Source organism: Panthera pardus, unplaced genomic scaffold (genome assembly GCF_024362965.1).
Source record: "Panthera pardus isolate Hobbes unplaced genomic scaffold, ASM2436296v1 HiC_scaffold_1, whole genome shotgun sequence".
Lineage (NCBI taxonomy): Eukaryota > Metazoa > Chordata > Mammalia > Carnivora > Felidae > Panthera > Panthera pardus.
The window spans coordinates 55413782-55437699 of record NW_026526654.1 but is presented as its reverse complement, the minus strand read 5'-3'; the positions used below and the strand labels follow the sequence as shown (position 1 = coordinate 55437699).

General features: G+C 36.7%; 1 protein-coding gene across 5 annotated transcripts in view; it reads right to left on the bottom strand.

The window, feature by feature from the left end:
* The window catches only part of DIAPH3 (diaphanous related formin 3), a 504744-nt gene that overhangs the window by 193048 nt on the left and 287778 nt on the right, over positions 1 to 23918 (bottom strand). For 3 of the 5 annotated variants that reach the window (XM_053898962.1, XM_053898954.1, XM_053898948.1), the window contains 2 exons: positions 10275 to 10398; positions 1902 to 2067 (listed from right to left, as the gene is read on the bottom strand). In XM_053898962.1, coding sequence (XP_053754937.1) covers positions 1902 to 2067; positions 10275 to 10398 — 290 coding nt within the window. Of the gene's footprint in view, positions 1 to 1901; positions 2071 to 10274; positions 10399 to 23918 lie in introns of all 5 variants that reach the window. The other 2 variants (XM_053898946.1, XM_053898961.1) reach the window with 1 other exon arrangement.

Sequence of the window (23918 nt, the reverse complement as noted above, 5' to 3'; positions counted from 1 at the left end):
CTGTGATAAATACTTAGTATATATTAGCTAGCTTAATAAACACTTTTATGAGAAAGGAATTAATATTTCCATTTACAGATATGGAAACTGAAACTCAGGAAGGTTATGTCAGTTCATGGTCATATAACTAGTGTGGAATCCAAACCCAGCTCTCCCAGACTGCAGAGCCTTTGCGACTTACACTAAGGCATAAAATATTTTAAAGTTAAAATACCATATTGTACAATTTATCACATATATAGGCCCACAATAAATATATTTGTCAATCAAATCCAGTTCTTCTACTTGTGATAGTGAAAAACTAAAGAATCATTTTGAATTTGTGGAAGGAACAAACTAAAGCTATGAGCAAATGTATATGTACCATAGACCAGTGTTCCTTTGAAATACTGAGGCTTTAAATGTCCATCAACTGATGAATGGATAAAGAAACTGTGGTTTATATACACAATGGAATACTACTTGGCAATGAGAAAGAATGAAATATGGCCTTTTGTAGCAATGTGCATGGAAATGGAGAGTGTAATACTAAGTGAAATAAGTCATACAGAGAAAGATACCATGTTTTCACTTTCATGTGGATCCTGAGAAACTTAACAGAAGACCATGGGGGAGGGGAAGGGAAAAAAAAAAAAGAGAGGGAGAGAGCCAAACCATAAGAGACTCTTAAAAACTGAGAACTGAGGGTTGATGGGGGGTGGGATGGAGGGAGGGCGGGTAATGGGTACTGAGGAGGGCACCTGTTGGGATGAGCACTGGGTGTTGTATGGAAACCAATTTGAGAATAAATTTCATATTAAAAAAAATAAATACTGAGGTTTAAAAAAATTTTTTTTAATGTTTATTTTTGAGAGAGAAAGACAGAGCCTGAGCAGGGGACGGGCAGAGAGAGAGGGAGACACAGAATATGAAGCAGGCTCCAGGCTCTGAGTTCTCAGCATAGGGCCCGATGCAGGGCTCAAACTCATGAACCATGAGATCAGGACCTGAGCCAAAGTCAGACGTTTAACCGACTGAGCCACCCAGGTGCTCCTGAAATACTGAGTTTTTATTAAAAGACTATCTCATCTTAACAAAGTCCAATAACTTCAGCAATAAAGTTTTCCTTAGAGTAAAAAGAACAACTTCTTTAAGCTTAAGCCTTTTCTTTTTTCCTTACCCTTCGAAACTTTTTAATCCCCACAAACATTTGCTGAAATAGAGAAATGACTTACCCATCTATTAAGAATAACATAATTTTTTGTTGCAGAATTGTATCACCATTTTCCCCAGGGAGGCAACAATGCTTTCTCACTTTAATATGTGTGTGGTTTTTTTTCCTCATCTAATCAGCTAATACTTTTCAAAAGATCTTTTTAATGCCTAAATGAAAGGATTCCACATCAAAGACCTGACCTCCCTATTAAAGTATCTAAAGGAAACCCTAGGAATCTAAAATCCATTCAAAGGCAAATCACAGGTAGCTTATTGTACAATGCATTAAGAAAAGAAAAGGAAAATAAGAAGCTTCATAAGAGCTTCAGGGAATTTGGTAAAATTACACCACAAAATACAAATTGATCTCAAGTATAAAGAAACAAATTCATAGCCAAAAACGTATTACAAAAGTGCTCTGTAATCAGCCAGGAGGGGAGTCTTTATGAGAAACTTCAGAATTTGTCATATTTTCAATCAAAATTTCTGATTACAGCTTAACGTTGGGAAGGCAAAAAAGAGAACAAACCACATATTTTTCAATAGATTTAAAATCTGAAATTTTTAAAGCTAACTTTCAACATGGGGAAAGGTAGGTTTTATTACCGACAGCAATACTGGAATAAAGTAACGAAATGAAAGTAAAAACTGATGAGATATATAGACACAAATACTTTCTTAAAAAAAAATTAAACATTTTAACATACCATGAATGTGGTTCTGAAGTTATTCAAGTCATTAAAAAAGTCTTCCACAGACACCTTCTTCACATCAATGGCGTAGTATCCCATCACACTCTGGTATAACGTTTCCATGTTTTCGTGTAACTTTACAAGTTTCCCGTATTGTTCTTTTGCACTGATAACAAAGCTGTATCTTAGAGTTAAGGGATTCTGAAATTTACAAAGTAATGTTTTAGGAAAAAAAAATACCCTGTGAATCCAATGTTTGAATTATTTTAGTCACTATTACACATCTCCAAAATGCCAAAATTACCTCTAACAGGTCACTGTTCTCAAAACTCAATCTATCCTGTACGACAGTAAAATCTTAACACCAATCTCTAATTAACTCCAGCCAAATTATCAGAAAAGTTAAATATTTATTTTTTTTATATTTCTTTTTGACAATTGAGTCCATGGAAATTATACTTCCAGTGTATGTATGTACGTTAGTCACATCATTCAATATGATTTAAATTATAGCTCAGTGTCTGATATTGAGTAATTTCAATGATATTGAAATCAACCACATGGGTGCTGAACACAGCAGTTAAACTGGATGCCCGATGTCAATTTCCAGCTCCCGCACTTGGTGGTTGCCTGTGGGCACATGCCTTAATCTCTCTGGGCTAGGACTTCCTCATCTGTAAAATGGGAATAAGAATATCATCCATTTCACAGGGCTGCTGTGAGGATTAAACAAGTTAATAATTCAAAATTCTTAGAAAAATGAATAGCATTTTGTAGTACATGTAAATCCCTTTTATTTTTATTGCTTTTTGGGTTATATATGTGGTTCTAAAGTCCATCAAAAAATAAATTAAGAGTTACATTAAAAACTTCAAATATTAGGGGCGCCTGGGTGGCTCGGTCGGTTGAGCGTCCGACTTCGGCTCAGGTCATGATCTCACGGTCCGTGGGTTCAAGCCCCGTGTCGGGCTCTGTGCTGACAGCTCAGAGCCTGAAGCCTGTTTCAGATTCTGTGTCTCCCTCTCTCTGTGACCCTCCCCCGTTCATGCTCTGTCTCTCTCTGTCTCAAAAATAAATAAACGTTAAAAAAATTAAAAAAAAAAAAAACTTCAAATATTACAGAACTTCATGTTTTAAATTCTCCTTTGGAGAACTGGGAAGTGATTTATTTTATGCATTGCATCATCTAAAATTATGATCTGGCACATACACATACAGAAATATTCTCTTCTCATTTATGACAACACAGTTCAAAACACACTGATTTTCAGAAGACTAACAGTGTGAATGTTGCAGTGGCATTAGAAAACATTTTCTTTTTTTTTTTTTTTTTTTTTTAAATTTTTTTTTTCAACATTTTTTATTTATTTTTGGGACAGAGAGAGACAGAGCATGAACGGGGGAGGGGCAGAGAGAGAGGGAGACACAGAATCGGAAACAGGCTCCAGGCTCCGAGCCATCAGCCCAGAGCCTGACGCGGGGCTCGAACTCACAGACCGCGAGATCGTGACCTGGCTGAAGTCGGACGCTTAACCGACTGCGCCACCCAGGCGCCCCTAGAAAACATTTTCTAAACAAACCATAGAATTTCCTTTGTGGTGTGACAAATTGCTAATGCAGTTAGATATACCATACTTCATTCTGAGAAGATGACTCTGTTAGAGCATCATTCATAATCGTCTATGGCTCCTTTAAACTGGGACATTTAAAGAAATGGAATATACAGAATTAAGCTTATCCAAGCCATTTTATTGTCTCTGACTAATGCAAAAAAAATAAAGATGTTAGTATATTTTTAAATTTTTAAATATTTGTTTAGTTATCTGTTTTTGGGGGGAGAGGCAGAGAGAGGGAGAGAAAAAAATCCCAACCAGCCTCTGCACTGTCTGCACAGAGCCTGATGCAGGGCTTGATCCCACAAAGCGTGGGATCATGAGCTGAGCCAAAATCAAGAGTCGGACACTCAACCAACTGAGCCACCCAGGTGCCCCAGTATACATATATTTTTTTAAAGTCAGTAATAAGAATAACTAGATTCGTACCAAGAAAAGAAAACCAAAAAAGGAATTTTTATAACCAAAAAAAAAAAAAAAAAAAAAAAAAGATTTTCCACAATTTCGAAAGATAACGGTTCCTCTGGTCAGAGTATTCCCCAATGGAAGATAAAATAAGGAAACTGATCTCGGCCTTTCATTTTGAGAAAGGAAGACTGAGAAAGAAAGAGGCAGCATTGCTGTTAGATGGGTGGTGAAATCCAGGGGGGCATGGAAAATTTCTAATAATTAGAGCCCAACGTCCCCAAAAAAAGGCATTCCAGTCCATCACGGCTCACTTGTAGCCATGTCTGGGGTCAGTCCACAGATTACTTACTGCCCTTCTATGCTGGTTATTTCTCCCTCTCTGCACCCCCCAGACTATGCCCTGCTTACTTTTATATTTAGCATTTTAGGGGAAAAAAAGAGTATACTAAATATAGGAGTCTGGATTCTAATGAAAGGGTTGATACTTTTTTTAAATAACCTTAAGAATATCTATAGACCTTTCTGTAGTCCAGTTTATATTCATCTGAGTAGCAAAATGCCTCCTTATATTTTCTAGAATCTAGATCATAATAGCAGCAGTGGCTGATGAATTTATATGTAGTATCATTTTTTAATGCTTGCATAAACAAAAGATTTTCTGTAATTACTCAAATCACAAAATCACAGGAAATTATAATACAGTCACACTTGACAGATTTCCATACACTTTGTCTTATGAAATATCCATATTCATGAAATATTATAAAGCAAATGTATGTAAATTAAAAAATCACGTTTGAAACACATTCAGAAACTAATATTAAATGGACCATATGGTGATTCATTTGTAATGTGAAATAATCAGTCCTTCATTTATATAGTAAGGTCAGAAATCAACATTGGTTTATCTATTCAATCTATAAACTTTCACCTAAAATTATTTATGTCCCAGAGACAGACTATCTCCATATGGATTATTTATACATCCTTAACTCTTGTCTAAAAGAGAAACTGTTTTCTGCCTTTGCTCGCCCAAACCTATCATTCAAAGGTTCCTTCAATTATTCCTCTTCCACAAAGCCTTATTTTCTAATCTCTACAGTAAGAAGTTCGTTCCACTGAACACATAGCATTTGCAATCCATTGTACTCAGCTGGAACGGAGGGGAGTTTTCCCTTCTAGACCAATTCCTTGATAGCACTTTGCTCTTGCCACATTTCTAGAGGATGGCCACCTTGGACTGTCAGCCCCTTCTGCGGATGCTGTGTTCCACCTTCTCAGTACTTGTCTGCCACTACATTCGTGTCAATTACTCATCTCCCCCTAGAGAGTCATCAAATTTCCATCAGTGGGAAGGTAACAGCCTTTCTCAAAAGTGTGATGAAAGCCACAGAACTTCTATTCAAAAAAGTCCATCTCTATGCATTCACACACATACAATTTGGATGTAATGCTAAGAGTTAACAGAGTCCCTGAAAAGTAGTTTTGTTGGACAACATGTTAAGTAGGCTACGTTAGTGGGCGTTTCCAATTGTATGGTCCTAAAGCTACTCCTTGTCTTTCCCCTCACTGACTGCATAGTAAGGCTTTGCGTTTTAATAAGAGGCACTTCACAAATATGAGTAATTTTATCCTGACACCTGCGAATACTCCCTTTCTCAAGAATCAGTTTGGTAAACAGGTTAAAACAAAGCTGTAAGTATTACCCAGTAACACTTTTTAAGATTTTCAAGTAGTAATCACAAGTTCATGAAACATCAGAAATAATATTAATACTATATTCTTAATAAAAGTACTACAATTCTATGTAAACATAAAAAAGATGTGATGGGAAAGAAAACCAAGAGTCAAAACCATGGAGATGACATGGTCTTGTTCTGACAGCTAGAGAGCTTTATAAGTTAATTTTCTTATCGTTGTTATCTAGAAAACAATTTGCTCCCAAGGGAAATGCAATGGAGCTTTGAATAACTGGAATTACCCACGAGAACGGTAAAATTGTGATTGAACAGAAACAATTTTGGAAATAGTCAAATTAATTCTCACTTTAAAATGATTGTCTGATAGGATAGAATAAATGATGACATTGATGAGGCACTCTACATCCCTATTGATGGGCTAGTCTCTCATTATGAGATGGTGAAACCACCCAGCACAACTACGTACTACATTTATTCTTACATCCTGCCCTCGTTATTGTGCTTCCCCCAACAAGGATATCTATTACTTCCATTAACACATCTTACAAGGACCAGCTCCAATCAGTCCTACATGCCTGATACCTTTTATAGATCTTCTTAAGTACTCGGGATCCAGCCAGGCAGCCAACCAGCTAGTCAGTAAGTATTCCCTAAGCTCCACTGCATCCCACTTTTCTGGGCAAGAGAGGAAACACTGGTTAACGAGGGAGGCAAAATCCCTGCTTTCATGAAACATACATTCGGGAGTGTAGTGACAGAATAAAGAAGTAAATGAATGAGATGTTCAGATAGTGACAAGTATGATCATGAAGATAAAGGTCTGTGATATTAGACAGGGAAGTCCTGGCTAAGGGGACATCGCCTCAGACAGGGAGTCATCACTGTGAAAGGAGCTGTGAGCACCAAGCTGTGCAGCACCCTCTATAAGTGCAATAAGACCTCAGGGAAGGAAAAGATCATCGTCACTTTGGATGAGGACCAGGATATTTTCCCAACGTTTTTTATTTATTTTTGGGACAGAGAGAGACAGAGCATGAACGGGGGAGGGGCAGAGAGAGAGGGAGACACAGAATCGGAAACAGGCTCCAGGCTCCGAGCCATCAGCCCAGAGCCTGACGCGGGGCTCGAACTCACGGACCGCGAGATCGTGACCTGGCTGAAGTCGGACGCTTAACCGACTGCGCCACCCAGGCGCCCCGAGGACCAGGATATTTTAACCTGAGTTTTACAAGTCCCTTCAGAGCAAGTTAAACGGAAGACAAGGAAGGAAGAAAGAGAGAAGAGAGAGAAGAGTAAGTCAACAGAAAAATCTGCCATGACAAACCACCCAATTACCCAAACTCCCACTCTTGCAAATAGACAGGTGTTACATGAGTTTACATTTCCCAGATCCCGTTCCTCTATTTTACTCTCTAACCACTGTTCAATTAAATAAAAATGTACTGAATTCCTTTACCTAAAAATGCTGTGTCTTATGCAGCATGGAATACAGATAAAAGACCTAAGCCCTTCAAGGAACTTATTAGGACAGTTTCGCCTCTACATAATACTTTCAAAAGCACCTAAAGCATTGATATATACTAGAACAACAAAAAAGAAAGTGTGAAAATTGAGGAGGACTGCAATGAACAAATTTAAAGACTATAACATGGGAAAAGGCAAGGAAACTGCAACATAAGTGGTAAAAAGTAAAAAAAAAAAAAAAAGAATGTCTGGCAAAACAATTTTTTTCTAAGAAACTCAGGAGGTGGGGTAGGAAGAGAAGAAAAGGTAAATAAATCCTTGTGCAGGGAGAACTTCAAGGGCAATGCTCTAGGATCTATTTGTTATTTTCCTTGACATATGAAATATTCCAGAATCTAAAGGTGAAAAGAAATGAACAGGTACTGCATGACACAAATCCTAGCATTTTCCGGATTTTCTCACATATAAGAGCTTAGTAAGTATGTGTACTTCACATGTAATAGTTTGCATATAACAATATTGGTGATCCTGCCTCAAATTCCTGTCACACATTTTTCAAGCAAATATTTACAGTGGAAATGGTTAACTCCAGTTGTATTTCTGACCCAAGTTTAGCAATTGTAAGGAAATATAAATATTACAAAAAGGGCAATGTGATATATATGAAATAACTGTACATGCATTTTAAAGGATATGCTAAATTCATATTTTTATACTCAGTATATGAAAGTAAAGAGAGTGCACTAAAAAAATAAAATTACAATATACTATAATTGAATGCTAACAGGGAAATTTCACATAACAAAATTATATCATTAGAATTTAAAACAATTCAATTAACAGATTATTTAAGCTACTAAATCATGACTGTTTAAATATCTACTTGCATAAATGCATCCCTAACAACTTAGATAATACACATATTCTTTTAGAATTGGTTGGCGAACCCAACAATTTGACATGTTTCAACTAATAAGCACAAAAACTTAAAACATAAACAAAGTTAGAGCGTTAATAGCCCAAACTTCAGTTAAATACATTTTTATTCATTGTGCATTTTAGTTTCTGAATCCTTTCATTTTGTAAGATCTGATTAAGAAGCTCACAATTTGCCACTTTAATAAGATCTATATAAATCCATTTAATATTCAAAATGTGACTTGTTGTCAGTCCTAATTAAAGTAAACAAAGCTTTGCAATGAATGAATTTAATTACTTCGAAACTAGTATGTCTAACCAAGATGAAAAGCAAACCAGTGCAATCTAATCTCAGCAAAGAATATTTATGATTATAAGCTTTGTCAATAGCAAAGTGCACCAACTGTTCGTATATCTGACTTCCAAGAGATACATGAATGCTAATCAGTTCATTAGAGGCTTCTAGGTTGTGATATTTAGCGACAGGATGTAGTAGCTTTCTTGTCCATGGAGTATAATTGTACTCAGAATGAAAAATTGTTTCCAACAAAGCATCATCCTTCCTGTTTCTGATTTCCTGCTGGTTGCTTTTTATGAGCTGCATACCTTTCCAGAAGCCGACATCATTCAGCTTCTTGTGTCATATGAATACAAGTATGGATAGGTCCTGAGATCCTCTGCTGAGCAGGATTCTACCACCTTCCCTCTAAGCTCAGGAATTTATCTTAGTTTATAGGTTCTAGAAACCGGAGCCTCATAATTAGTATGCTCAAAGTGTATTACCAGAAACTGTATGCAGGCAAACCCTTTGCTAAAATGCATTCTCTCTATAGGGAACAATAAAAGTACTTCAATTAACAGTGCTTAATGGTTAAAATAAACTGTCACATATGAATATTTTAACATGATAAAATGATGGAGGGAAAAAAGGCTAAGAATGATGAAACTAATGTAACTCTGCAATAAAAAATTTGTTTTAAAAAGCATACTTTGCCAAATGAGAAGGTGCTGCAAGAGTATTTTTTGATGGGTAAATACAGATTTCACCTTTGGTTTAAAAAAAAAAACAACCCTTCTCAAATGTAGCGATAATGGCACACTGCCTAATAAAAGAAGAAACTGGATGAGTAGGAAAGATATGAAAGGAAACAAACACATTAGCCTGAATTGATTGTTGCTGGAGTGCATTTTTATGATATTTCCCAAAAGAGACAGTGAACAAAGCTAAAATTGAACTAATTCACAATTAAACTGAAAGCATATACAATAAAATCTATGACAAACCAAATAATAATTTTGTGATTTGCTAAATCTCAGGGGAGAAGGCACAGAAAGAGGAAAAGCAGTTATTTTATTTCAACTATCTCAGTTTAAAATATGAGGAGTGTCTATTTATAAGAGCTCATTGGAAGTGGGTTATCCTTTCATATAAAATTCTGAGGTCCATATGGGATTTTAATAATGCATTGTAGTAATACTTTATTATAACACAAAAGATATCAGTCTCTAATCTCATAGAATGGTTTGCAAAGCAACTCAACATTCATTTCAGGAAATTAAAAAAAAAGTTTATTACTTCAATTACTCATTAGAGAATAAGCCACAAAGTTAGTGAAACCAAAGATAATCGAATTCAAAAGAAACCTTTAAATTAAGCAGGACACAAGTCTCATTTATGTATATACATAATACACACATACACACGCACATATGTATATGCACATACACTGATACTAATTTGTGTTTGGAGAAGACCTGCATGAGTAGTGATCATGGCAAATTCCATTTTGATTTTGGAACTATGCAGTATTTCTAAATATCTTTAATATTAAAGTTTCTGGAATGAGATCATTCTTTATACCAACCCTTGAAATTAAGCTGACAAGTCATACCAGTTTATAAAATCTGCATATCTTTCCTGAAACATTTCAAAAGTATCTAAATCACATCCCGATATTAGATATCAAACTTCCTCAAACTGAGTTTTCATGTCCTTTCAATTTCTCATGAACATCACAATGAAACAGGGCAAATGGAAGGGAAAAGAGGAGAGAAAATGTCCAAATGGATACAAAGTGAAACAAAAAAAAGAATAGAAAGCAAAGTACATTTCTGTATCATTCATGATAGGCAAACACATTGATAAATTTCCCTGCAAGAAGGCAAAGGCTAAAACTGTTATCTGGCACTGTAGGATAAGCACTGGTTATGCAAATATACCTACATCATTAAATAAATTGTAACTCTAGTTGACTAGTGAGTTATTTAGATATCAGAAGGATATGGACATCTTTGTCAGAAACTTATCATGCAAGTCCTCAGGAGGGGGAAAGGTTTCCAAATCTTTCTCAAGCTGTTGAAGCTGCCTTCCCATCTGCTTCAAATTCTTTTCCAGCGTTTCTACAGAGACTAAAAGAGAGTATATTAAATGACTTGAAAGGACAAAATTATAATATATAAAAGGTAAAACACTCTAGGAACAAAATATTTGTGAAAAACCTTCCAATAATAAAGAAAGAAAATTCACTATACTAGAGGTAAACTAAATTTCACTTTTTAAAAAGCTTTTGATATTTAAAGGCAAATATAAAGGAAATTTCATATTTTTTTAAAAAAGAAGATGGAATTTAGGAAATGCTCACATGAACAAACTACATTTAATAAGTAAGTTTTGTTGAAAATTAGAGCCCTTGACCTCAACAAACACTACAAAAGAATCCATCTATTCAGAAAAAGAGGCAAAGAAAGACTTTTAAACATAAACCAATTTCAATGCAGTTTTCACATTTTTCAAAATCATGATCTCTTGAGAGGAAACAATCAGTGCATGGAAAAGACAGGGACAAGGATGCTCTATTGCCCAAGCTCATCTACAATAGGAATGAAAAGGTATCAGAAGCTACTTGAGCAACACATGGAACAAATATCACATCTTCTTTATTGGTACCCTGAGCACAATCTGTGTTTATTATCTAATGACAATCTCTCTTCTTCGACTTAAAGTTGCTCTCACTGTGCACATGAAGGAACTAACGGTAGATCAGGGACCAAGGCACTATCAAAATGTATTGGTCGCCCAGTAAGACATTTAAGAATCATTACCTGAAATCTTTTTTTTTAAGTTTGTTTATTTTTGAGAGAAAGAGAGACAGAGTACGACCAGGGGAGGGGCAGAGACAGAGGGAGACACAGAATCCGAAGCAGGCTCCAGGCTCTGAGCTGTCAGCACAGAGCCCGACGTGGGACTCAAACTCACCAACAGTGAGATCATGACCTGAGCCAAAGTCAGACCCTTAACTGACTGAGCCACCCAGGCACCCCCAGCATTACCTAAAATCTATGCATAATTTTAGATGACATCAAGAATTAACAATATATAAAGATATAGCGACCCAAACCAAATGTTTGGGTTCAGATGAATTTTGGTTAAAACTTCCTTTTACTTCCCATCAGTGTGAAGTATATGAAATGATGCTTAAAAATACATATAATAATTCTAGGCATACAGCCATTTTTAGGCTTCCAATTAATCCTGAGGAATGGATATAAGTCAGGTTTCACCTGTAAGAATGGGCATATCTTTGAAAGTAACCTGAATGCCCAACAAATGGGACTGAGTTAAAAAATATTTATAAATCTCTATATACAAATATACATATAAATAAATATATATGGTTATAGTCTTAGTTCCATAAAGTGGAATGGAAGGGAAGCATGAAAAATCATATTGCGTAAGAATATGGAGTTTTGTTTTTTAAACTAGCTGTATATAAAATAACATTTGTTATTCTATTCATAGCTTTTAATATAATATTCTAATATTCTGTTATATTAATAGCTGTTAATAAAACCTTAACGTATTTTGTTGCAAAATCAATTAGCGGGCTAATTTTCCGATACAATGTTTTCAGTGAATGAATTCTTCAGAGAGCCACATGTAATGTTTGTGCCCAAAGAGCAGCAATATGTTAACCTTTGGCTCCCACTGTAGTGAAGCCATTGTGAAGTTATACTGACGCATATTTTCTCATTAGTTTTTTGCCACTCATGTTTCCCCTCTCTGTCAGTCTTAAATATAAGACAATAACGCACAAGAGTACATAAAATATTTCTGTCATGACAGCACTTAGTGTATTAATTAATTCTTTCTATTTAACTCAAATACCCAAATCTTTGCTGTACATTACTCATGATGGTAACACATGATTCCTAGGCTATGCTCTTTTAATTTTATGTCTGTTTGTCAATTATTCACAACCAAGACATCCCTTTAATTAGGCCTAGGGTGTTTCATTTACTCTTCTCATTTCCAATTTTTTTTTTTTTTTTTTGCTTCTTTCAAAGTTCTCTATCTGAACTACAAGAAGAGATTCCTTTTGCTTTCCTAGTCTATTTGATCTCTCTTCTAACATTTCATTAGCATTTCCCCTATCACTTCTCAAGAAATCTTACAGGTGGTTCAGTCATTTTTATACATCCTTAAGCTGTGAAACTTCCCATTAAATAAATACAAGTTCAAAAACACATAAAATCATTTTGAGTAAATATGTGCTCAGAACAGTTTATAAACTGTATAATAACTTTGCGCTATAAATCAGATTTAAAAAAAAGCATATTAGCAGCATAATATTAGTAGTCATAGTCCTAATGTGGTAGGACAGTAGCAATGGCTAAAATTTATTAAGTGTCCTGAGGTCCTTTCTGAAGTGTTTTCCATTGATTTTTAAAATCCTCACAAGATAATCATGAAATAGATATTGTTATTATCCCATTTTACAGATCACATTTTATAGATGACTAAATCAGAGTTGAGGAAAAGTCAAACAATTAAAAGTAGTGAGGTCACAATTTGAACTAAGGCAATTAAATTCTAGACTTGATTTTTAACTGTTTTGCTATACAGAAAATACTTTATTTTTACAACTACTACCTGTCAGTAACTACGTTTAAGTACACGGATGTAGTTTTCACATAATGACTTTCTTATATTCTCGCCTAGTACAATTACATATGGCCAAGCCCAGGGGAATAGATGTAAGTATTCTGGGCGGATGGCTGTATGACAGATAGATATGCTACCATATTTTTTAAATGAACATTTAAATTTAATGTGTTAACACACCATTGAACAAAACCACGTACTTAAAATACTATGTTTTACTCCACTAATCCAATTTATTATACATACACATATTTGGGAAATACCTAGAGAAAGGACAAGTAAGTCTAAGCTTCCAATGTAACAAAAAGCACAAGGCAAACATTGGGAGGGGACACAGATTATTTCTTTTTTTTTTTTTTTTTCCCTTGACAACTAATCCATCATTCTGTCAATCTCAGATTCTGACACCAATTGGGTAATCTTCCACTTCAATTCTGACACTAACTACCTAGAGTTAATGCGGACCCCCACAGGCTTAAGGACTCAGCTCCAGGATACTGCCCTCACTTCAGAAGACCATCACAAGTCCCAGGGACCACCCATCACCCACGCTTCTGACTAACTAGCTATAGATTCAGGGGTTCCCGTGCCCCCCCTCCTGCTTATTTTCCATAATTTGATGTTTTACAGAATTCAAAGTACCAAACCCGCTATTACAGTTTTATTGTAAAGGACGCAATTCAGGAAGAGCCAAAGGGAAGATAAACACAAAGAACGGGGGTGGAGGGTAGTACAGAGTCTGCATGGTTTCTATGGGCATACCCCAGCACATCAATCTGTTTCCAAAACAGAAGCTTCCCCTCAGCCTCACTGCTTCAGAGTTCTTACTGAAGCTTTGTTACACAGGCATGATTGATCAAATCATTGGCCATCAGTGACTCAAGTCTATCTCTAGTCCCTTTCCCCTCCCTGGAGGTCACAGGGTAGACTGACAATTCTAACCCTGTAATCACAGACTTGTCGCCTCTGGTGACCAGTCCCCCATCCTGAAGCTGTCTAGGGTCCCCGTCCCCCCCCCGTCCCCCCCGTCCCCCCCCCCCCCCCCCCCCGACATCTACCCGAGTCATCTCATTAGCATACAAAATAGGCTCTTATCACTTAAGAAATTCCAACAATTTCAGGTGCTCTATACCAGGAATCTGGAAAATGACCAAACACATATTTTTAAATATACCATATGGGTATATAGAAGTGCATGTCTGGAGAGAAGGCAGAACTCCAGTACCTATGAGGAAGTATAAAAAAAACAAAAAAACAAAAACAAAAAAAAGTACATTTTGATTCATGAGCTGTGTTGCTCCCAGCTGTCTAACAGCCTGGGTCGCCCTCCGAAAAGCCATCCCAATGAGTGATGAGCACTTCCCAGTGGGAGGAGAAAAAGGCTTAAGAAAGAAGCCTGTGAGCCTTTTCCAACTGTCTGTTAGCCAGCGGGTCAGCAACTATATTCTATCATTGTGATGTGGAGTTGTTCCTCACTGGCTCAACTTCCACATCAGTGAAAGGGGAAGAAGCCTATCTTCTATTTTTACTTCATGGGTATTTCATAAAAGATCAAATTGTATAACATATGATGAGGAATTTTTTTAAGAGAGTGAACTGTGCTGTGTTATTCTTAGAACTCAATAAGAAATGAAGAGCTTAAAGGCTAACATTAGTAATACTAGAATCAAAAAGTAAAGATACTCATCACCATCAGCGTCACCATTAGGCCAGAACAATGTTGTGAAAGTCAGGCTAAAAAGAAAAGTTGCTAATTTCAAGAATACAATATTCAGAGAGTTTGGGCATATTCAAACTTTTAATGCTGATGTCATAAAGAGCAAGTCAGCGGTCTTAAGAAATGTTTCTTGCAGCTTCTCTACAGATGGAAAGCCATTATTTATGCTTTATTAGCAGTCTCTGGTTACATTATTTGTACATTATGGCTAAGAGGACTTAAGTATAAGTGACCAACTTTCACTGGTTTTTAAATAAGGACCAAAGTACACTTGCAAGAGAAAAAGATGTGAGCAAATTCTGGGCTTAAAAAAAACAAACAACAACAACAAAAAAACCATAATGTCTGGGCCATCTGATGGGTAAAACTAAAGAATATGTAAGAATTTCTTTCGTGTCTTTCTTTTTCAGCAATTCTATTTCCACAGATAATTCCTTTACACATCCTCAAACATAATTTTAACCACACTGTTCATAAGTGTCAAGTTTTTTTGAGGTCAGTGACTATATTTTTATATTAGAAATCCCAGCTACAGTGGCGTTTAATTGTACACCCTCAAAAAAGTGTTAATTTACTGGTGTCTCTGTGTGTGACCCGTATATGAATTTTATCTTTCAACACTGTCACATTCCTTGACCAAGAAATTAATCTTATTTTTTTTTATTCCTTTCCATTATTTGGAAGTAAAAACAAAAAACACAGCCATCATCAAACAGAGCAGACTAGGTTATTTTAAGGGCAATTTCCACTTTTACATTTCACTCTATTAATATTCAATCAGATGGGATGTCTGAGTCACCTCAGATGTCATGTGCATCTGCCCCCAGGGCAACTGCCCATCTGTAATCTCCACACCCCAGTGGGTGGCAGAACCATGAATTCTGTTTCTTGTAGAGACCTGCTAGTCTTTACCCTTCCCTCTCCTGTAACCTCAGATCCAATCATGACCTCGCTGGCATTTTATTTAATTAGCACATAGTATTTAACTTCTTGCTTGCTTGAGCACCATTCAAGTCTTCACTCTTCTCGGATCTCTGGTCTCCTTTTTTTCTTCAGTGCCTTTCCCACACTGTATGTAGGAGTTTCCAGACAAACACTAATGTAAAGATGTCCTTCCTCTGCTTAAAACCAGCCAGTAAACTGCTTTCATGACAACATCTGAGCTCCACCCACAACCTGATTTCCTCTATTTCACGTTCCGCTACATTTTACTCTGAGAACAACATCCTGCTTCTAGTTTCCCTCCCCCAACCCTCTACATCCACCCTGTTAGGTACTGATGCTGAAAAGAACAGACTATTTGCCTTGTCACCTCAATCACTCCTACTCATACATAATAACACGAGTCAAAAACTCTAGCTAGTCCCCTAGTGAGATGCCCTCCCCACCCATCATACCTGGTAATTATATTTATCCTTGCAATTACTACACTCCATTACTTTTATCTTTGTGTGTGCTGTCCTCTCCCAAATGACTAGGAATTCCTTGAGGGAAGATACCGTATTTTACTCGTCTTTGTATCTTCAGGTACATAATGTATTGCAGACACTCAAATATTTGCGGAAGGAATGGATTTTGGATTTAGCTTTAACCTCTTGAGGTTAATAGAGTAAACATCTAAAACCTTAAAATCCAACACACATATTGGTCTTCAAGTGCCTCGTCATTATGGTAATTATCCATTAGAGATGTTAACCATAAAAGTTAAGTCACAACTATAAATATTTAAGTTTAAAGGAATCATGAATATAAGCATTCTGCAATGCAATGGCCTCCATGATTTGCTAAGACTTCAAGTAAGAGTGTAGGAATTACATACATTTAAATAATCTTTGTAATTAAATAAAAATCCTCTGTGAATAACTCCTGGAGATGCTGGTTATTATTTCATAACAAGCTTACTAAGAAATGTCACATTCATTCTTACATCTCATGATACATTCTGGGGAAACTGATTTCTTTAAAGAACGCTTAAACAACTTATTAGCATAAAACAATTCAAACATTCAACCTAAATTAACCTTCCCTTGCTCACAAACACGGCTGTTTTATGAGGGCCACAAACCAGGGGTTAAAGCAATTCCAGGCTCCCAAACAAATAACGGTGTTTTTTAAAAACCGTACGAATATTTTATAAACGTGAGTTAAAATAAAAACCAAACAGTAACTTAAATGGGCAAGATGGACAAAAACCTCAGCAGCATTTTAAAAAGCTCAACATTCAGTAGGCCTGTAACAAAATCTAAGTTCTAGAATATCATTATGAAACCCATTATCATTTTGAAAAAGGCTAAAACTGAAGTAAGAGGACAGAAAAGTACAAACTCAACGTGAATCGCAGCTTGATTCATGATAGGCAAAGGTAAACCGAAAGAAGCAGTGGGAACCGACTGACCAGTCACCCTCCCCAAGCGCTGGCCTTCCACTGTGCAGCTCATCTTCTGCCTCATTGTTCTGATTGTGAATGGGACCCCTTATAATAAATTGCCCCAACTTGCATTCCTTAACTTACTATATTATATGCAATGAGAGTTTTGTGGTTATTATTATTCTTTTTCAACATCACACTGCAAGAAAACAGCCTATGTTTGTATGGAACCTGGAAAGAGGTAAGAGAGAAGAAAAGTCCTATTTGTAAGGATGAACGTAGCCAATCAAAGAGCTCCCTTGGATCAGTTCGGCTGAATGGTCCTCCCCCCACACCCCTCCTTACTCTCCCTCCTCCTCCCCAACCCCCAACTCTGAGGGATAGGAGCAGCCTTGTCCTCTACAACCATGAAGAGAGTATTAAAGGTAAATCAGCTCTTTAGAAAACAGTATTAGTGAGACCAACCTATTTAATAGATCACTATTACCTATAAAAATTTGAAAATTCAAGAAAATTCACGATGTTCAAGAACATGGTAAATATTATACAAAAAAGGTCCATCATAGAGATGTTTGTAACAATATTCAAAGCATTCCCTCACGATAATGGTTTTGTGTGCCTGTGTATGGGAGGGGAGAGGCTACCACTTTTACTGTGTCCTCATGGCAAATATGAAGCATAGGTCGGATCATGTGTGAATTCTAAGACAAATTTTCACATATGACTAGGAGAGACCATGTAATCTCACACGTCCTGGACTGCTTATCTCTAGACTTGAAAAATTTCATTTTTCTCCCACACATCTATCTTCCACCCGAGCTCCAACTGCCTATTGAACATCTTTCCTTGATATTTAGTAGGCATCTTAAACTCACACTTTCAAATCGGAACTTGTCTTCCTCCTTGAATCCACTTCTACATCTCAGTATGTGATTGGTGTTGTGACTCCTCTTTCTGTCATACCCAACACACCCAACCTTGGACAAAGTCTTGTTGGTTCTACCTTCAAAGTCTGAATACTTCCCACCACAGTTGCTACCTCCTCCTTCTGGTCCCAGCCAACATGCTTTCTCCCCTGGATGATTATTACAGCATCTGAGTGGTTTCACTGCTCCTGCATTGTTCTGTACTTTTTCCCTGAGCACAGAAGCCAAAGCAAGCCTTTGAAAATACAAGTCAGATGCCACCCTGCTGCTCAAAACCTTTCTAATGGCTCCCTATCTCAGAGTAAAGTCAAAATCCATCTAATGATGAATCATGTCCTATAGAATCTGTTACTTTTCTGGCCTTACCTTCTTTTATGCCTTGCTTCCTCACACGTCCCTCACATTTTTTTTCACAAAGGCCACCTTCTCTATGCGGCCTACTCTGACCACTCAACTTTAATTGTGGGAGAAACGAAACAAAACCCTACCCTGGAATTCTAGAACTAACCATCTAACAAAATATACATGGACTTCTTCATTTGGCACATGTTCTGGAAAATGGAAACTTCAAGAGAGCAGAGACTTCTTCTGTGCTCATGGCCCTATCCAGAATCCCAAACTGTGTCTGGACAGAAGAGGCACTCGATAAATGGCTCTTCAAATAATGAATGAATCAATCTTATTTAAGCCACTGCTTCATTTCTTCCCTCTCAAAATCAAGTCTGATCTTTTCCAACACAAGTGCTTAGCACACTGTCTGCTACACAGTGAGAATTCAACAAAATTTTTGGAAAGATTCCTTTCCTTCTAGGGTCAAAATATATCCACAACTATTAATGAGCACTAGTACTTTTTCCCTTTAAATATGTAGCTTGAGGGGCGGCACCTGGGTGGCACAGTCGGTTAAGTGTCCGACTCCAGATTTTTGGCTCCATACTGGGCGTGGAGCTTGCTGGAGATTCTCTCTCTCCTTCTGCCCTATCCCCCTGCTTGCTCGCTCTCTCTCTCAAAAAAAAATAAAATAAAATAAAATAAAATAAAAATTAGTTTGACAGACACCTGCTCAGAAACTGTCCTAACAGTGATAAACATATTCACATGAAAAAAGAGTCTCGTTGCTGATCAATTTTCAATCTATACTAGAAGATAACCTCTTCTGAGGGGAGAGGGGAAGGTTATCCAGAATACATTTTCTTTAGGTTTTTCTATGAATACAAATATCTTTTTCGATGTTTCTAGCAACTTCTATCATTTATCCTGCTACTTCATGTTTCATATGGAAATGGAAAACATTCCCAAGTAACTAATTCCTTAGTAATTCTGGGCCGGTAAATTTGTTTTTTAAACAACATGCAGACACCTCCAGAAAAAAGTAAGTCCAAGTCAAAGAGGTGCTGGACCCTAGCTATTTTTTACAGGCTTTTAATAGTAGAAGCCCTCTTTCAAAAGAAATCTTATTATCGAAGTTCAAAAGAGGAAATAAAAATAGTGACTCAGGCTGAGGCAGAAGAAGGAAAATAAAACTCATTTCCCAAATTCCATTTCTCTATGCTAGTATGTTCAACTAGCAAAATTGCATTGTGTTGTGCATGTATGATTTGTGCAGTTTCCCACATCTATATCATTCTTTAGGTTTTAGAAAAGTAAATAATATTTTAGAAAAGTAAATAATATTTTCAATAACATAAATCTATGCAATTATTAGCTTTGTATTCTAAAGCTTGCATAAGTTTCAGGCAAGACACAGTTGGGATCTGTTCAAATAATGATTCAGAATACATGTTAAAATTATGTAATTATATGACTCAGAGAGACATTTTTATCTGCATCATTAGTGATAGAATAGGCAGATGTGTGTCAACAAGAAATTATCATTGAAAAATAACAGCTAAAACTATAGCAGATATAGAGAATATTTATATTGTCCTTACATGATGCTATTCAAGCTTTGTAAGTATTTACACATGTTCACGTATAACCTCACAGCAAACCTCTGAATTAGGTACAAGTATTATCCCCATTTTATAGGTAAGAACACTGAGTCCCAGTGGGGATAAGTAACTCGTCCAAGGTTATAGCTCCAGGAATGGGCAGACGTGGGGTTTGAACACCAGGTGTCTAACCTCAGAGTCTGTGACTGTAACAAAAGCTTCTCCCATAATACAATGCCTCTATAATCTAATTGGGATCACATTTTTATTTTGCCTACTGAAATTTTTTATTGGAGTTATTGTAACTCTCACTATTTGTTAATAAAAATTCCTTATATTCAGAGGCATATTATAAATTTCAGTTTTAACTGCTGTAGTATTTGCATGTGATGATGAAAGGGAAGGGTATCTCACAAGCTCATCAACAACAGCCCTTAAACACCAAAACATTTCACAACATAATGACAAACTCTTTCCATATATATGTCTATCTGTGTAACTGCACTTCACCATTTTACGATACTCAGAGATGATGGTGCTGTATCAGGGCAGCTATGGGAGTGAGGACAAAGACGACTATAGGGAGTTGAATAGTATTCCTCCCACCCCCCAAATTCATGGCCATGTAGCACTTAAGCATGTGACTTATTTGGAAATAGGGTCTTTGCACAGGAAATCAGTTAAGGATCTCAAGATGAAATCACCCTGGATTTAGAGTGACCCTTAAATCAAATGACTGGGGTCTTTTTTTTTTTTTTTTTATGTTTATTTATATTTGGGAGAGAGAGAAAGAGAGAGCACAAGCAGGGGAGGACAAAGAGAGAGAGGGAAACAATCCAAAGCAGGCTCCTGGCTCTGAGCTGTCAGCTCAGAGCCTGATGCAGGGCTCGCACTCACGGACTGTGAGATCATGACCTGAGCCAAAGTCGGATGCTTAACCGACTGTGCCACCCAGGTGCCCCTACTGCTGTCTTTACAAAGAAAGGTGAGAGACACAGAGGAGAAGACAAGATGAAAATGGAAGCAAGCTTGCTGGCAGCCACCAGAAGTTAAGAGAGGCCTTAGAGGGCTCCTCGCTGAAAGCCTTCAGAAGGAATCAATAGTACCAACACCTTGATTTCAGACTTCTGTATTCCTGAATAGTGAAAGAATAAATGAATATATTTCTGCTGTTTAAAGGAACTTAATATGTGGTAACTGGTTTATGGCAGCCCTATGAAGCTAATACAACTATTATGTCAAGACTTTACAAGCTGCATATAGCCTGGTTTCTGGGGAGTGGTTGGCAATTTCACCTGCAGCATCTGAGCAACCCCAGGGCTCTTCACCCAGTTGGCTACATGTCAACCGTGTGAGCAGTGACATTCAGCAGATGGCCGGAAGTGAGTTTACTGCATCCACTGCTTAGGTTTCTTCATTGTGCACAGATTTGTTTTGTTAAGCTATCCTTCAACATGCTCTCATTCTGAAATTTTCTTTCATCCACCTTGTTTATAATTTTCCACTTCATGTTGCAAAACTGAGGTGCAGTAAATACTGCTTCGCCGTCAGCAGTCTGAGAGCTCTAAGACCTTGGTTGTCACTGTTGATCCTGTCTTGTTACTTGATGTCCTGTTACTTGATGTTAGATATGGCTCATAGGTGACACTGATAGAACTGTTCGAGTAGCTATTTCAAATCTGTAGCTGGCCAAAAATCTGCAAACACTGTAAACTGTTAGTTTCTTGAAAAGATTAATGCTGTATTGATGCCACTTTCAGTCTGCTAACCTCCAAAAAGATATAGAGGTCTTCCTGATGTGTTTTTCTTCTTCATCATCATCTATCAGCCCAAGCAGCAGCCGATTCAGGAAATGTTCTCAGCTCAGTATCTCAAAAAGCAATCTTGAGCTGGAAGTACAGTTCCTCCATGCCTCGTGTTCCTCAATGTCAGTCTAAAGAATCCTTAATCCTTCTAGGGACTTTGGCCATGGTCTCTCTGCATTCCATTATGCTGCTTTTCAAAATAGTTTATATTTGCACAGAGAAACAGTGCAATACAACCTTACACGCAAGTCTCCAGTTGAAACTTTTGACGCCAACTCTATATAGACAATCCCTGGAAATAAACTGGAACAATTTAAATAAAATGCTATTATTCATCAGACAACTTGGACCTTGTGGCCCTTTTCCCAGTAGACTGTGCTCACAGTATACTATGTATGTTTTTCGTAAATCCTGTATTTACCTTGTGAATGGCCCAGTTATATTTCATCCTACCTTTTTATGTTAAAAGTGTTAATCTGAATATAAAATTGCACAAATACTGCCCTTTTAGGACATATATGCAAACCTGTATGTGACTTACATTTTGAAAATAAATTTGTCTTTTATTATGTTTGGCTTGTAATGATATTAAAATTATTTTACAATTCCTAAGTATACTTATTAGATGGGTACAGATCGTCAAATTAGATCATGGAGACCTAGCTACATAGCAGTCATAAAGTAGCTTCCCAGATATAACTTGTCATTTTACCATCTATCTGCAGAGTCCTGCTACACAGGTAGGAGACCCCAAATGTTTTCACTATTTCTATAGGATGATGCAAAAAAAGGCACAACCATCCATCCACACTTCCCTTTCAGAAAAGGGTCAACAGAGAACTTAGAGTGTTACTAGCCTTTATTGGCTACTTGCTTATAATAAAATTACAACTACTCAAGTAGCAAAACAGGGGTAGGTGGTAAAGAAATATACACAGGGATACAGTGAGTAAAAACATTCTAATATACCAGTGTAAAACGCATTCTAAAATAAAATCTAGGAGATGCCATTGATCTAATCCTGAAATTAAATGTGAACATTCATGAATATATTTATTTAGATTGCCTCAATATTTCCTCATATATGTACTAATCTGTGTCATGTCTATTCAAAAAAGGAATTGAGGCATACTTGCAATTATGTAAAATCATGTGATAACTCATGGTTTGCACAAAAGGCTTTGATATCCCTAAATTGATTGCTAGTGAACATCTAACACAGCAGGTCTATGACTGTTTAAGTGATCTGATAAAGTAAAAAATCATTCTGTATAGGCTACTCTATTCTATAGCCAAAAACCCTCAGCAAGAAAAATGTCTTAAGTTATTCTATTAGTTTTCTAGGGCCACATCACAAATGCCACACACTGGGTGGCTTAAACAACAGAAACTTATTTTCGTATAGTTCTTCAGCCCAAGACCAAGGTGTCAGTAATCTGTTTTTTTCTGAAGCCTCTCTTCTTGGCTTGCAGATAGATGGCTATCTTCCTGCTGTCTCCTCACATGGTCTTGGGTGCATGCGAATTCCCATTGTCTACCTGTCCAAATGTCCTCCTCTTATAAGGACACAAGTTAGATTGGATTAGGGCTGACCCTACGAGCCTCAATTTACTCATCACCTCTTTAAACCCACATTGAATCACATTTGGAGGTACTAAGGATTAGGGCTTCCACATATGGAGACAGAATTCAGTTCCTAGTAGAATATATTTTTGTGCTCCTTATCGACAATTCAATTAAAGCAATACCCTAACATGGCTGTCTTCTCTAAATTGTTTTATTATAAATGTCCCCCCCACCATGTTCTTTCAAATTATTTCACTGTATTGACAGAAATGCACACAAATGTGTATTTTCAGAAAATTCTAATATCCTACAATTGGTTTGTAATACCAACTGAATTATTTATCTCACAAAATTATGAGGTTGTAACCTATGACTTCCATGACAGAATGGTTCCAACAAACACAATGCTATTTATGTTATTAAGTCTGTCGCACAATGAATATTTTTATGTATTTACAGTACACATGTAATGTGTAAAATGTGATTGAATTCATAATTAATCCTGAATATTCAAAATATATACCAAACTAATAAATTTAATTGGCACTTTTAGAAGTCTATAGTACAAGGAGGTCAATGGGAGCCTTCGAAAATGTTTTCTACTTATTATAGCAGATGAATTTGAAATTCCAAACACTAGGCATTTCCAGGTGGCTGCCACCTGGAAATGAAGT